Here is a 14,692-nt window from a genome sequence, read left to right on the forward strand (position 1 = left end):
GATAAAAATGTTTTGATTAGATCTAAAAGATTAGATAATTGAATTTATTAAATGGAACACTTAAAGATTAAACGTATGCTTGAATATGGTTAAAAAGAAGAGAAAAAAATCTGGATATAAATGTACTTTAGTTTAAGTGGAATATGTATTTTAAGTAATATTCTATCTTCTTATTTCTTTTTCTTTTCTTTGACTTTTTTCTTTTTTTTAAGGTATGAGAAGTGTAAAAGTGTTGGGTTGGCCTGTATGAGGAAAAAGACTTACATACTTAAGTGTAATGAAAATCTTAACCAGTAAGAATTGTTTTCAATATTGTGGGGAAAACAAATTTAAATAAGAATTTTAAACAGGATCTATGATAAGGCAATCAAGATGATCAGTTAGAATAGAATAGAGCTGGAAGGGACCTTGGAGGTCTTCTAGTCCAGCCCTGTGCTCGAGTAGGAGAACCTATATAATCTCAGACAAGTGGATGTCCAGTCTCTTCTTAAAAATCTACAATGATGGAGCACCCACATTTCTGGGGGTAAGCTGTTCCACTGGTTGATTGTCTTCACTGCCAGGAAATTTCTTGTTAGTTTCAGGTTGCTTCTCTCTTTGGTCAGTTTCCTACTGTTGTTTCTTATCCTTCCATCTGGTGCTTTGGTGAACATCCTGGCCCTCTCTGCCTTGTGGCAGCCCCTCAGATACTGGAACACTGCTATCATGTCTCCCCTATTTCTTCTTTTCCTTAGACTAGCCAAACCCAAATCCCACAGCCGTTCTTTGTATGTTTTAGACTCCAGGCCCCTGATCGTCTTAGTTGCTCCTCTTTGAATTTTTTCCAAACTCTCAACATCTTTTTTGTGGTATGGTGACCAAAATTGGCTGCAGTATTCTAGGTGTGGTCTTACTAGGGCTACATAAAGTGGTAATAGTACTTCTCGTGATCTTGATTCTATGCCTCTGTTTATACAACCCAGGATTTTGTTAGCTTTTTTGGTTGCTGCTGCACATTGCTGGCTTATAGTCAAGTGATCGTCCACTAGGAAAAGAAGCTTTATATCAATGTGGTTATTATTTGCAGAAATATTAGAAAAATGTTTATATTTAATTATTATTTATCCAAATAATAAGAATTGTATTAATTCGAGATTGGCAAAAGAGAGCATTTTTTGGTTACAGTTGATTTTGTACACAACATTGTTTCTTTCATCCTTCTATGTCTTCTCTTTGGTTCTGGATAATTTCTGCTGGAGTGTGGCTGTGGGTTTGTGGGCTATTGCTATTCCTAGGGGTTGGAGAATTCTGGCTGTCTTGTCCAATATCCCTTTTGGGTGTAGTTTTTGCATGGTGGTTGGCTGTGTGGTGTGTTGTGGTTTGGGTGCTGTGTATCAGAATATGAAGTTTTTTGGATAGCTGGTATGGAGAAAGATGTTGAGCAGCTGCTTCTCTTCTGCTTTTCTTAGTGTTGTGCTGCTGCAGGGTATCCTGGCCCTTCTGAAGAGGGTCTGGACACAGCTTATTTTGTGTGCAGTGGGGTGGTTGCTTACAAAGCTGAGGATCTGGTCTGTGTGCATGGGTTTGCAGTAGAAGCGGGTTTCCAGTGACTAGTCTCCTTACGTTGATGTCGAGGAATGGAAGTCTGTTGTCTGTTTCTTTTTCGCATGTGAATTTGATCCCAGGGAATACACGAGTAGGTGGTGTATTTCTTCAATTTGGGAGCATTTGATGATGACAAAGGTGTCATTGATGTAATGTGTCCATAATTTGGGTTGGATGGTGGTAGAGCTATGGATTTGAGTTGTTGCATGACTGCTCCTGCTATTAGGCCTGATATGGGAGATCCCATCAGGGTGCATAGATCCAGGAGCTTCATAATGGTTTCTGTGGATATGAAGTGTTCTGTAGTGGCCTCATCTTGGTGGGTATAGTGTTTAGTGTGTAGGTGATGTAGGGTTTGTTTAGCCGGGTCGATGTCAATTGAGGTGAAGAGTGCAGTGATGTCAAAGGAGACCATAAATGTTTTCTTGTTGATCTTGGTGTGTTTGATGCATTGGAGAAATTGTTCTGGGGAGTTTATTGAGTGGGTTGAATCATTGACCAGGTGTCTGAGTTTCTTTTGCAGGCTTTTTGCTAGTTTGTATGTCAGTGTTCCAGGCAGAGACACAATTGGGCATAAAGGGATCCTGTTCTTACGTATTTTAGGTAGTCCATAGAACCCAGGTTTGGAGGAATCTTGTGGTTGCATATGTTTTCTCTCTAGTGGTGTTAGCTGTTTTTCTTTTTCCATTTTTCTTAGGGTGTCTTTATTTTGTTCTCTAGCTGTTTTGTTGGATCATTGTGAATGATTTGGTAGGTGTTGGTGTCACTGAGATGGTTTTCGGCTTTGCTGCTGTAGTCAGTTTTGTCCATTACTACTGCCAGTCTGCCTTTGTCTGCCAGTAGGATTACGATGCTTTCATCTTGATTCAGTGTCTTTAGTGCTCTCTCTTTTTGGCTGTTTCACATTGTTGCGTTGCACATTGGGGATGATTCTTTGTCTGATGTCTTCTTGTGTTTCTTGGTCCACAAATTTGATACAGAATATTGAAAAGTCATTTTTGTGTGTTCAAAATCAATTTAGAACTACTAGTGATGGCTTGAGACTAAACAGAAAAGTCTATTTCTCAGTTTTGCTCTTAATGCTAGTGTCATACTTTTCATAGATCTGAGTATTGAATGGTTGTGATAAACACTTTCATCATTCAAGGTTGGAAATTATTTTTTTCTTCACAAACTGATAAAACTCTACATGGCTATCATGCTCACAATTGTTAATCAATGACATTGATGTTTTGAGACCAAACAGAATGAAACCTATTTCTCTATTTTGTTGTTAATGCTATTGTCATACTTTTGGTAGATCCATTTATCTAACGGTTATGATAACTACGTTCATCATTTGAAATTGGAATCTATTCTCTTTCTTGATAAAACACTACATGGTTATCATGCTCACAGTTGTTAATCAATGACATAAAGTGCCTCAAAATGTAATTTTCAGGCAATGTGACCACAAACACTTGGTGCTGTTAACTCAGTTCACTAGGCAAACAGTATGTCATAACGAAATATGCAATGCACTATATAAAAATGCATTGCTACAGGATTCAAAAATGTATGTCAATATCAAAAATGTATGTCAAAATCAATCTGTGATGTGGGAACAAGTCTATGTCAAGCACAACTTGGTCATTCTCAAACCACAGACTGATTTATGTCTGTTCTAGATGGCCATTCTTCGATAAGAAAGAGCAATATTCTAAAAGCAATATTTTTAAAATGAAGTCAGTGGAAAGTTAATCTATCCTATTGGAACCAATAGCATATAAAAGGCTTATATGTGGCTTGTTTTGCTCACTTTGATTATTCCAGAATTTTAGTAAAGAAAAACATGTAGAAACTCAACTACATATATATTTAGAAGATATACAATGAAAATAACTTTAAAATTATTTAAAATACAGGTAGTGTAATGTATTGGGATTTTACTTGAATTGCTTCCATGTGTCTTTTGAATGCTGCTTAAGGTTGCTCAATTGAGGTGTCTGTGTAATGGTCGCTGACTAGCCAGACATGCAGTCTCCAAGAAGATCATTGGATGATTTGGGGCGGGAATGGGTTCCTTTAAATCTATTGGTCACCGCCTAGTGGCCAACTGTATAAATAATAATAATAATAATAATAATAATAATAATAATAATAATAATAATAATAATAATAATAATAATAATAATAATAATAATTTGGAAGGGACCTTGGAGGTCATCTAGTCCAACCCCCTGCTCAGGCAGGAAACCCTATACCATTTCAGGCAAATAGCTGTCCAGTCTCTTCTTAAAAACCTCCAGTGTTGGAGCATTCACCACCTCTGGAGGCAGGTTGTTCCACTGGTTAATTGTTCTAAATGTCAGGAAGTTTCTCCTTAGTTCTAGGTTGCTTCTCTCCTTGACTAGTTTCCATCCATTGCTTCTTGTCCTGCTTTCAGGTGCTTTGGAGAATAGCTTGACTCCCTCTTCTTTGTGGTAGCCCCTGAGATATTGGAACACTGCTATCATGTCACCCCTCACTCTTCTCTTCATTAAACTACACATACCCAATTCCAGCAAGCGTTCCCTATATGTTTTAGCCTCCAGTCCCCTGATTATCTTTGTTGCTCTTCTCTGTACCCTTTCTAGAGTCTCAACATCTTTTTTACATTGTGTTGACCAAAACTGGATACAGTATTCCAGGTGTGGCCTTACCAAAGCATTGTAAAGTGGTATTAGTACTTCACTTGATCTTGATTCTATCCCTCTGTTAATGCAGCCTAGCACTGTGTTGGCTTTTTTGGCAGCTGCAGCACACTGCTGGCTCATATTGAAGTGATTGTCTACTAGGACTCCGAGATCCCTCTCACAGTTACTACTATTGAGCAAGTTACCACGTATACTATACCTGTGCATTTGATTTGCTGTGCAGAAGCCTGTGATTCAGTTTTGTTCCTGTTTGCCTCAATAAAGAAATGTTCCTGTTTGAAACCTCTCGTCTTGCTTCCTGCCCCCAAAGAACTCACTACACAACAGGTAGTCCTCAACGTATGACCCCAGTTGAGCCCAAAATTTCTGTTGGTAAGTAAGACATTTGTTAAATGAGTTTTGCCCAATTTTATGACCTTTCTTGCCACATTGTTAAGTGAATCACTGCAATTTTTAAGTTAATAGCACGATTGTTAAGTGAATCTGGCTTCCCCATTGACTTTGCTTGTCAGAAGATTGCAAAAGGGAATCACATGACCCTGGGACACTGCAACTGTTATAAATATGAGTCAGTTGCCACATGTCTGAATTTTGTTCATGTGACCACGGGGATGCTGGTCAGCAGCCGTACCAACAGGCTGAAGAACAGCTTTTATTCATGGGCTGTCAGGCTCTTAAACAGGAAATAATTTTATAATTTTATGTATGATTGACTTGCGAAGCTGGTGTGTTGTGCAATTAGCTCACATGGTGTAACAAGATGGTGGGTTTGTTGTCACTGTGAGTTGTGATGGTGGGGGCATGAAGGGAGGCTCAGCCAATCTCAATGTATACATGGTTGAACTTTGACAATAAAGGTTCATTCATTCATTCAATGGTCATAAGTGTGAAAAACGGTCTTAAGTCATTTTTTTCAGTGCCGTTGTAACTTTGAATGGTCTCTAATCAAACTGTTGTAAATTGGAGACTACATGTAAGGTCCTTCTTATTAGAAAAAGAATGTCTTTCTGTCCCATTGCTAAAGTATAAAGGGAACATGAATATGTAAAAAAAATTCTAGAGAAAAGAAGAACTAGAGGGGACATGATAGCAATATTCCAGTATTTGAGAGGTTGCCACAGAAAAAAGGGCATCAACTTATTTTGCAAAGCACCAGAGAGGCAAGACAAGAAAAATCAAGGAGAGAAGCAACCTGGAATTAAGGAGAAACGTCCTAACAGTGAGGACAATTAACCAGTGGAACAGCTTGCCTCCAGAAGTTGTGGGTGCTTCACCACTGGAGGTTTTTAAGAGGAGACTGGACAGTGACTTGTCTGAAATGGTATAGGGTTTCCTGCCTGAGCAGTTTTGTGCTTGAGCAGATGGTTGGACTAGAAGACCTCAAAGGTCCCTTCCTGCTCTATTCTGATTGATTGAAAAACAATGGCTATATGTGTATACACACACACACACACACACAGCTTTTTTTGTCATAGAATGCTCAGAACAGCGTTCCGGCACCTTTTTTTGCAAAAGAAGAAGAAGAAGAAGCTCCCTCTGAACGCCTATTGCAGGGCTAGGCAATCTTGGCCCTTTTTTATGATTTGTGGACTTCAACTCCCAGAAATCCTGAGCCAGCCATGCTGAGGGAAAAGGGAGAGGTTTCCAAGCTGAGCCATGCAGGCTCAGGAATTCTGGAAGTTGAAGTCCTTGAGTCATAAAAGAGCCTGCACTAGAGGAGGACATTAAAATTATTTACAGGGTTACTTCTTTAGAAACTAAACTTTTAGAATCTAAAACAGCTAATTAAAAAAGCCAACAGGAAAGAACCTTACATTTTTCATCTGCTTCTGTCTTTTGGAAGGTAAAATTAGATAACAAAATAATCTATTTCCTATGTTAACATCTCTGCAATGAAATCAAACATTTTTCTCAATGTAATATGTCTAATTTAGCTGATGCTAGAAAAAAAAATCTTTTGTACATACTCTTGAAAACTATTTTGAATGTAACCTTCTATTACAACTAAACCACTTTAAATTAAACAATTCTTAAGAATGAAATATTCTTAATTTGGACTTTACTTTTACTGTTTGGACTGTTGTGTGTTTTGAAAAATAGATTATTTAGAATCTAGTTATGTTGCACTTCAGTCTTTAAATAAGACTGTATATACATAACGAAAGGGACGCGGTGGCTCAGTGGGTTAGGACGCTGAGCTTGTCGAATAGAAGATCGGCAGTTTGGCGGGTCGAATCCTGAGTGCTGCGTAGCAGAGTGAGCACCTGTTACTCATCCCAGCTTCTGCCAACCTAACAGTTCGAAAGAACATAAAAATGCAAGTAGAAAAATAGGGACCACTACGGTGGGAAGGTAACAGCGTTCCGTGCGCCTTTGGCGTCTAGTCATGCTGGCCACATGACCATGGAGACGTCCTCGGACAAAGGCTGGCTCTTCGGCTTTGAAATGGAGATGAGCACTGGCCCCTAGAGTTGGAAACGACTAGCACGCATGTGCGGGGGAACCTTTACCTTTACGTTTACCTTATACATAACAATATATGATGTTTTCCATGGTGAGCTTAACATCAATAACAACATTTATTAAAAAGGATAAAATAATTTCTGGTGGTATTATCTGTACATTAAAATTTTGTTTAGTCACAATCTTTTACTTTTCACATTCTGGAAAAGCAGTGGTCATGTATCCTAGCAAAAGATGGGGTGGGGGGGAAGAGACCTATCAAGCTGTGAAACCTACTGTGTTTAGGAACGCTGCATGCCTCTGGCTTGTCAACAGTGCGAGAAGGGGAGAAGGGAAAATTTTGAAACTACAGGTGCTTCTTATCACCATGAGAGTTGAAGAGTTGTTTGGGCAAACTAAAGTTTCCTCTCATAACAATTACTTAAAGATGTATTGGACAATGTGACCTGAACTGTCAGAGAGGGGAGGGAAAGTTTTACTCTTTTAATTCTGTTTCCCACCATTGCTTTAGAGTTACCTTTCCTTCAAACTTGCCAGATTGTTTTTGCCTAATAAAGTTAACATTGGAGTTCATCATCATGTCTGTAGTATTTTAGTTTGTTGGTTTCATTCAGCCGGAATATGACAGTTATTTTTCATTTTTTACAATTTATTTCTAGCTTGCTTCTTTGCTTGCAAAATAATTCAATATTTTTTATTCTGAAGTGGCAGTGATTGTTTGCATATTCTGTCCTCATTTGTTTGAGTCCCTCTAGTATGATCTATGCATAAAAATATAGTTTAGTGCACAGGCTATAATTCTCTGTATATTGTGAGGAATTTGAAAAAGAATCATCATAAACACATCTACAGCACATCCCTTCCCCATTATATTTTTACAATTCTGGAAAAATAAATTCCATAATAAAAAATAAATATGATTATGTTAATTCAAATCCATTTTTTCATTTCTTTTTTTGTCCAAAGTGTAGATAACATTATTTTATGCATATAATATAATAAAATAAAATATAATAAAATAAAAAAATAAATAAATTTTATTCTCTGATACAAGAATGTCTGATATTATAACTATCACCTTTGTAAATGCTGTCATTTATAATTATTTCTCTTCTTTTTAATTTTATACAGCACTTTCTTTTGAAAACTATGTCTGAACTGTATTCTTAGTTCTAATTCTCTGGTGGCATCAGTTTATGCACAGTAGAGTACAGACTCAAGAGAATTTTCCTTTCCAATATGAGATCCTGGACTATCAACTTTTTAGTATAGTTTTATCAGAACTCCCTTTCCTCCTGTTAAAACTAGTACTTTCAGTGATGCTGAATTTCTGGAAATAGAAGGTTCAATTCTCTTCATAAATCCCTTTTACGTTCAGTAAGACGCCTCTCCAAGTTAATAAATACCTTTTGAAATCACTCTGTAGAGAAGGTCAGAATGTGCATAAGACTAAGGGCTTCTCTGTCTCTTCTGCGTAGGCCAACTGGAAATGAAGTTGGCTTAAGAAATCCTTTCACATATTTCAGTTTCTTCCATCATTCTGACTACTTTGATGCCCATTTTTTTCCCTGGATTGTGCTCCTTTTCTCTTCCAATGCACACAAGAAAAGCAATCAGTGATTACTTCCCCGACTGTGGGAGTGTCTTTTGAGGACAGGTTAAAAACAAACGAAAAGCCAGAACATATTTACAGTTCTTCTTTTCACTTGGATTACAAAGTCCACCTTTTCCTGGCAAGCAGCCCAGCACAAAATGGCCACTGAAGGCCAACAGCACTGGAGCATACACCAGACAACTGGTACAGGGTCATTTATTTAAGATAAAAGTAGTTCAGCAGATGGACTGGATTGCTCCAGTTATGCCAGCAAAACATTACTTTTTAGGCAGAGGAAAAAAACTCAGGGGAGATCACCTTTCTAGCATGCTAAAAGTAGGCAGGACATGAGATTATCCATTAAAGCCTTCTGAAAATGGCATGTGGCCCATCCTGGAAGTTTTGTAAGCCACCTGGAGTCACCAGAACTGGGCAGCTATATAAATTTGTTTAATAAATAAACAAACAAATAAATACAGGTAACCTTTGTCTTACGACTACAATTGAGCCAAAATTTCTTTTGCTAAATAAGGTAATTGTTAAGTGAGTTTTGTTCCATTTTATAATCTTTTTTGCCACAGTTGTTACGTGAATCACTGCAGTTGTTAAGTTAGTAACACAGTTGTTAAATGAACCTGGCTTCCCCATTGACTTTGCTTGTCAGAAGATCACAAAAGGTCATCACATGACCTCAAGATACTGCAACTCTCATAAATATATGGCAGTTGCCAAGAGTCCAAATGTTGATCATGTGACAATGGGGATGCTGCAATGGTCATAAGTTTCAAAAATGAACATAAGTCCCTTTTTTCAGTGCCATAGTAACTTTGAATGGTCACTAAATGAATGATTGTAAGTTCCAACTATCCTGGAAAAGATAATCAACCAACAGATCTGCGAACATTAGAAACAAATAAAGTTATAACCAGAAGCCAACATGGATTAGTCAAAAACAAATCATGCCAAACAAATCTTATTGCATTCTTTGACAAAGTGACTAAATTAGTGAGCCAGTGGAATGCTGTGGACATAGTATACTTGGACTCCAGTAAGGCATTTGACAATGTAGACCACAACCTACTTCTTGGAAAGATAGAAAAATGTGGGATAGACAGCACCACTAGATGCATTTGTTCCTGGTTGACAAACTGCACTCAACATGTAGTCCTCAATGGGACAGTATCTACATGGAGTACCCTAAGGTTCTGTCTTAGGCCCAATATTCTTCAATATCTTCATAAACAATTTAGATGAGGGGATAGAAGGGGAACTCATTAAATTTGCAGATGACACCAAGCTGGCAGGAATAGCCAACACCCCAGAAGATAGACTTAAGATACAGAAGGATCTTAACAGACTAAAACACTGGGCCCTATCTAACAAAATGAAATTCAATGGTAAGAAAATTAAGGTTTTATACTTAGGCAAGAAAAAACAAATGCACAAGTACAGAATAGGTTGTACCTCACTCAATTGCAGTAACTGTGAGAAGGATCTAGGACCCTAGTGGACAATCACTTAAATATGAGCCAGCAGTGTGCTGCAGTCACCAAAAAAGCAATTCAGTCTGAGGCTGCATTAATAAAGGGATAAAATCAAGATTATGTAAAGAGTTTATTTATTTATTTTATTTTTATTTTATCAGATTTATATACCGCCCTTTCCCGCAGGACTCAGGGCGGTTTACAGGGTATTTAAAACCAAACCAATACAAAAGTTAAAAACAATTAAAAAAGATTAAATCATCCCTTAAAAATAAAAACCCCAGTTAAAAATTCTCAGCCTGGGTTGGAGAGCTCAAAGAGCCAGGTCTTCAGGTCCCAGTGAAATGAACGAAGGTCAGGGGCAGTCCTAAGCTCCATGGGCAGCTAGTTCCAGAGGGCAGGCGCACCCACAGAGAAGGCTCTCCCCCTGGGTGTTATCCGCCGGCAGTCTTTTACTGGCAGCACCCTGAGAAGACCCTCCCTGTGTGAGCGCACTGGACGAAGGGAACTTGATGCTGGCAGCAGGTGTTCCCTCAAATATCCCAGACCCAAGCCATTTAGGGCTTTATAGGTCATCACCAGCACCTTGAATCTCACCCGGAGGGTAACCGGAAGCCAATGCAGCTCGCGGAGTAGAGGTGTTACATGGGAGTATCGGGAAACCCCCATCACAACTCGTGCGGCCGCATTCTGCACCAGCTGAAGCCTCCGAGTGGTCCTCAAGGGCAGCCCCATGTAGAGAGCATTGCAGTAGTCTAAACGGGAGGTCACGAGCGCATGAGTGACTGTGCTAATACCACTTTATAATGCCTTGGTAAGAGCACAAAAATATTGCATCCAGTTTTGTCACATAATATAGAAATAATGTTGAGACTCTAGAAAGATTGCAGAGAAGAGCAACAAAGATGATTAGGAGACTGGAGGCTAAAACTTTTGAAGAATGGTTGCAGGAATTGAGTTTGTCTAGTCTAGTGACAAGAAGGACTAAGGATGACCTGATAGCAGTGTTTCAATATTTGAGGGGCTGCCACAAGGAAAGGGGATCAGCCTTTTTCAGTGCCATTCAAATCACCTGAAGGTTGCTCAAGAAGTAATGCATGAACGAATTAAGAACTAATTCCTTGAACTTATAAAGGAAACAACTAACCTAGAACTAAGGAGGAATTTCCTGAGAGTGAGAACAATTAATCAGTGAAACAATCTGCCTCCAGAAGTCGTGGGTGCTCCAACACTGGAGGTTTTTAAGAAGAGACTGGACAACCATTTGTCTGAAATTGTAAAAGGTCTTCTGATTTGAGCAGAGGTTTGGACTAGAAGACCTCCAAGACCTCCCTTGCAACTTTATTATTCTGTTTTTTGGTTAAGTGACTGAAGAATATAAGGCTATTATTTCAATAAAAATAAGTGCATTTGTTTTTCCTTCATATTTGGACTGTGTTCCTCATATATCAATATTAAATATTAATGTTTATGCATTTCTATATAGCATTTTTGCAAGTTACTAAAAATTCATGCATACATTTATTATTTTATACATTTTATACATACATACATTTTATATCTCATCTTATGTTGTGATCATGGGAAATTCATGCTACTACACAATCATATTTGTAGAAGCCACTCAGAGACTTATTATGCATATTGGAAGCAGCTTATGGTCAGCTAGTTGGGTGTGGCTGTTTTTCATATTTTTAGATAAGTGATAACTTGCCCATGGAGTTATTTTTTAAGACAAATTTTCTAAAGAAGGTATTTCCCCTTCTAAAGGACATAGTTCAATACAAAATTCCCCCACCTCATTCTGGATAATGTGTGGAATGGCTTTGTGACAACTGTATTATATGTGTATTAGTATTGCAAAAAGAAAAATCTACTGGCTTTGACACATGGGGGCTTTCAATGTCACAAATTCATTCTTCACATTTAAAAAATGTAGTCAGATGACCAGACAATAGGATTAAATAGAAAGGATTTTTAATCTTGTTTTATTTATGAATGTCTTCAAAACAACTCTGTAGCTAATACTAAATGAAGTCTCTTTGGTGTAAGCCAAGATAATAATCTTTCCTTACAATTTTAATACTAGTCCTTGCAATGTTTGAATGAGTTCTGCTTTCTGTGCATGCAATGAATTTTTTGAGTTGAATAAAAGGACACAGATAGATGAACAGATGTGACACAAAATCACAGCTTTGGGGAAACACCTATGGTTGTTCTTTTCAGTTTCCTTCACTAATTTAGTTGCATACATACTGCCCAGCAAGCAAACCCAACCCCAAAACAATCCCATAATTTACTTTGAAATTATGCCAGATATCAAATCTTTGTCATATTTGTTTTAGACAAAGAATTCCAGATTTTAGACAGTTAATGTATTGGTAAAAACACACTCTTGTGTTTTAAAAAATAATTTTAAAGCAAAATAAATTTAATTATGAAGAGGTACTTTTTAATGGTTGTATCTAATTCATTTTATTAGTAATGAGCCTATTTAAGCAATGACCTTATATATAAAATTAAATGGGAAAATAATTAGACTATTCATTTCCTTTTCTAAGTAGATGCCCAGTGAATTGGTTAATATAGTTTTTTTCCTTCAGTTAATCTTACCTTAAGAAATTTGTTAATTAAAAAAAATTGTGCAAAGCTGTATTTTGTTCTGTATCATCATTCTAAATAACTGAAGCTAAAGCATTTAGCACCAAATAAAGCTGTTCTTTCTGTGATATTGAAAGTATGTCATTAAACACCTAAGATTTGCAGAAAAATAAGTAAATATGGATTTTGAACATGTGTTTTACCTCAATTCATCACAAAGAAATACAAACTACAAATGTGTTAATTTTAAATGATCTTAAATAGATTTATCACTAGGAAACCTCATTTTTTCAGCACAAAACATTTTAAATGTTACAAACGTGCTTAGAATATTTTTTGAAGTTTTAATTAAAAATGAAATGAGTAAATAATAATATTCCACCTGTAAGTCTGTCAAGTGTTAAAAGTTATTTGCATTGACTTCAAATGTTAAAAGTAGTTAAAAGCAGCAACTCTAAATCTATACATTTAGGTATGTAAGTCCCATTGAACTCAAAGAGTTTACTTTGGATAAACTTGTATCAAATTGCATTATAATAATGGTTCAGCACAAAAAAAGAGTATTGAAGTTAAAAGATATCACAGCGATCCCCCTTGGAAATTTAACTCCCTTACCATGTTTCATGTGTAGCTTTAAGTGCTCTAAAGCATGATTTTCTTTGCTTCTCATTATAAATTAGTCACAATCTTTTCCTTGATTACATTTCAGCCATGTTAAAACAACTGCAACCTATGTTTGCATTCAGACAATATGAGTGAATCTCAAGAGATGTTCAAAAAGGCACTTACCTGTCTGCAGAAAGAGCCATGAGGGTGAAGACTGACACCCCCACTGAAGTAAGCTGAATAAAAGGGATAAGTTTACATCCAACTCGACCAAATAGCCATTCAGGAGACAAATATCTGCTGGCATCCACAGGAACACAGGTGATCAAAAGAAGCAAGTCTCCAAAAGCCAGGCTGGAAATAAACAAATTAGGGACATTTCTCATGGACTTTACTGTACAAAAGATTTTAATCAGGGTGATATTACCAACTAGTCCAATCAAAATGATGATCCCATAAATAGCTGGAATTGCATATAGGAATCTGTAATAAAACAAGTCCTCGCCGGAGACAGAGAAATTTGTATGTTGATCAGTAGAAACGTTACAAAGAATAAAGTCACTGAGTTCTGTATCTAGAAAAATGCAGTCCTCCGTCATCCTTGGGATTTGGCTAGGAAATGAATATTCAGTTTTAAAGGAAAAAGCATGAGCAAATTGTTTTGAGTTGTTTGCCTTCCTCCTCTGTAACTATTGACATATAGTGGGTATATGTGATACTGCTTATCATGATAAGCTCATAATAAATGAGCTCATTCAAATGAACAAGTGTCAACCTAGTTTCATTTCTAAACCTCTTCTCTTTGTTAGTTAGGATGGTGAATAAATATTTTCCTAGTTTGTCAAGAGTAAAAGATGTCATCGATGCAAAGCCATCCAGGTCCAAGATCTATGCCGCTTTCACTGCCCAAATATATAGATCACGTTTTGCAAGAACAAATTGGTCGTTGCTGCCTTCCTCATCTTTTCAGCCTGAATTTGTAGGCTGTGTTTACAGCAAAGGTAAGGAGCAGCACTTTTAAACACACAAATGCTAGAGGCAGGATCTCTGAGACGTCAGCAGTGCTTGCTTTACTTCACACAATATTGCAACCTTCCTTCAATGGATATATATTTAATAGATGGAGGAAATTTCCTGCCTGTTTTTTTTTTGGAGCGTGCCAGCCACCTACTGGACAAGTTCATTACTGCTCCACCAAATAGAGTCAGAATCTGGAATATTTTTGTTCTAATGTTTCTCTGAAGGATATATCTATGGGAAAAAGTCTCAAACTTTTGCCTCTAGTTTTGGGGAAAAGAGAAAGGAAAAAAAGTTGATGCTTTATTTCAGAAATGAGTTAGGGAAAGGCTCTGAGTATTCAGCTGAAGAATGCAAATGATAGAGGTCTTCTAGTCCAGCCTGCTGCTGAAGCAGGAGAACCTATACCATTTCAGACAAGTGACTGTCCAATCTCTTTTTAAAAATCTCCAGTGATGGAGCGCCCACGATTTCTGAAGGCAAGCTGTTCCACTGTTTAATTGTTCTCACTATTAGGAAGTTTCTCCTTAATTCCAGTTTGCTTCTCTCTTTGGTCAGTTTCTAACCATTGTTTCTTGTCTTGCCCTCTGGTGCTTTGGAGAATAGTTCAACACCTTCTTCTTTGTGGCAGTCCCTCAAATAGTGGAATACTGCTATCATGTCTCCCC

The 14,692-nt window shown here is 37.3% G+C and overlaps 1 protein-coding gene across 1 annotated transcript in view; it reads right to left on the reverse strand.

Annotated features, from left to right (window-relative positions):
* The window catches only part of GRPR (gastrin releasing peptide receptor), a gene marked incomplete at both ends in the record, with an annotated part of 60,019 nt that extends 46,413 nt beyond the window's left edge, over positions 1-13,606 (reverse strand). The window contains one exon of the mRNA XM_081326373.1: positions 13,191-13,606. Coding sequence (XP_081182499.1) covers positions 13,191-13,606 — 416 coding nt within the window. The remainder of the gene's footprint in view (positions 1-13,190) is intronic.
* Positions 13,607-14,692: the final 1,086 nt, after the last annotated feature.

Source organism: Vipera berus (assembly GCF_964194415.1).
Source record: "Vipera berus genome assembly, chromosome: 4".
In the NCBI taxonomy this organism is placed as follows: Eukaryota; Metazoa; Chordata; class Lepidosauria; order Squamata; family Viperidae; genus Vipera; species Vipera berus.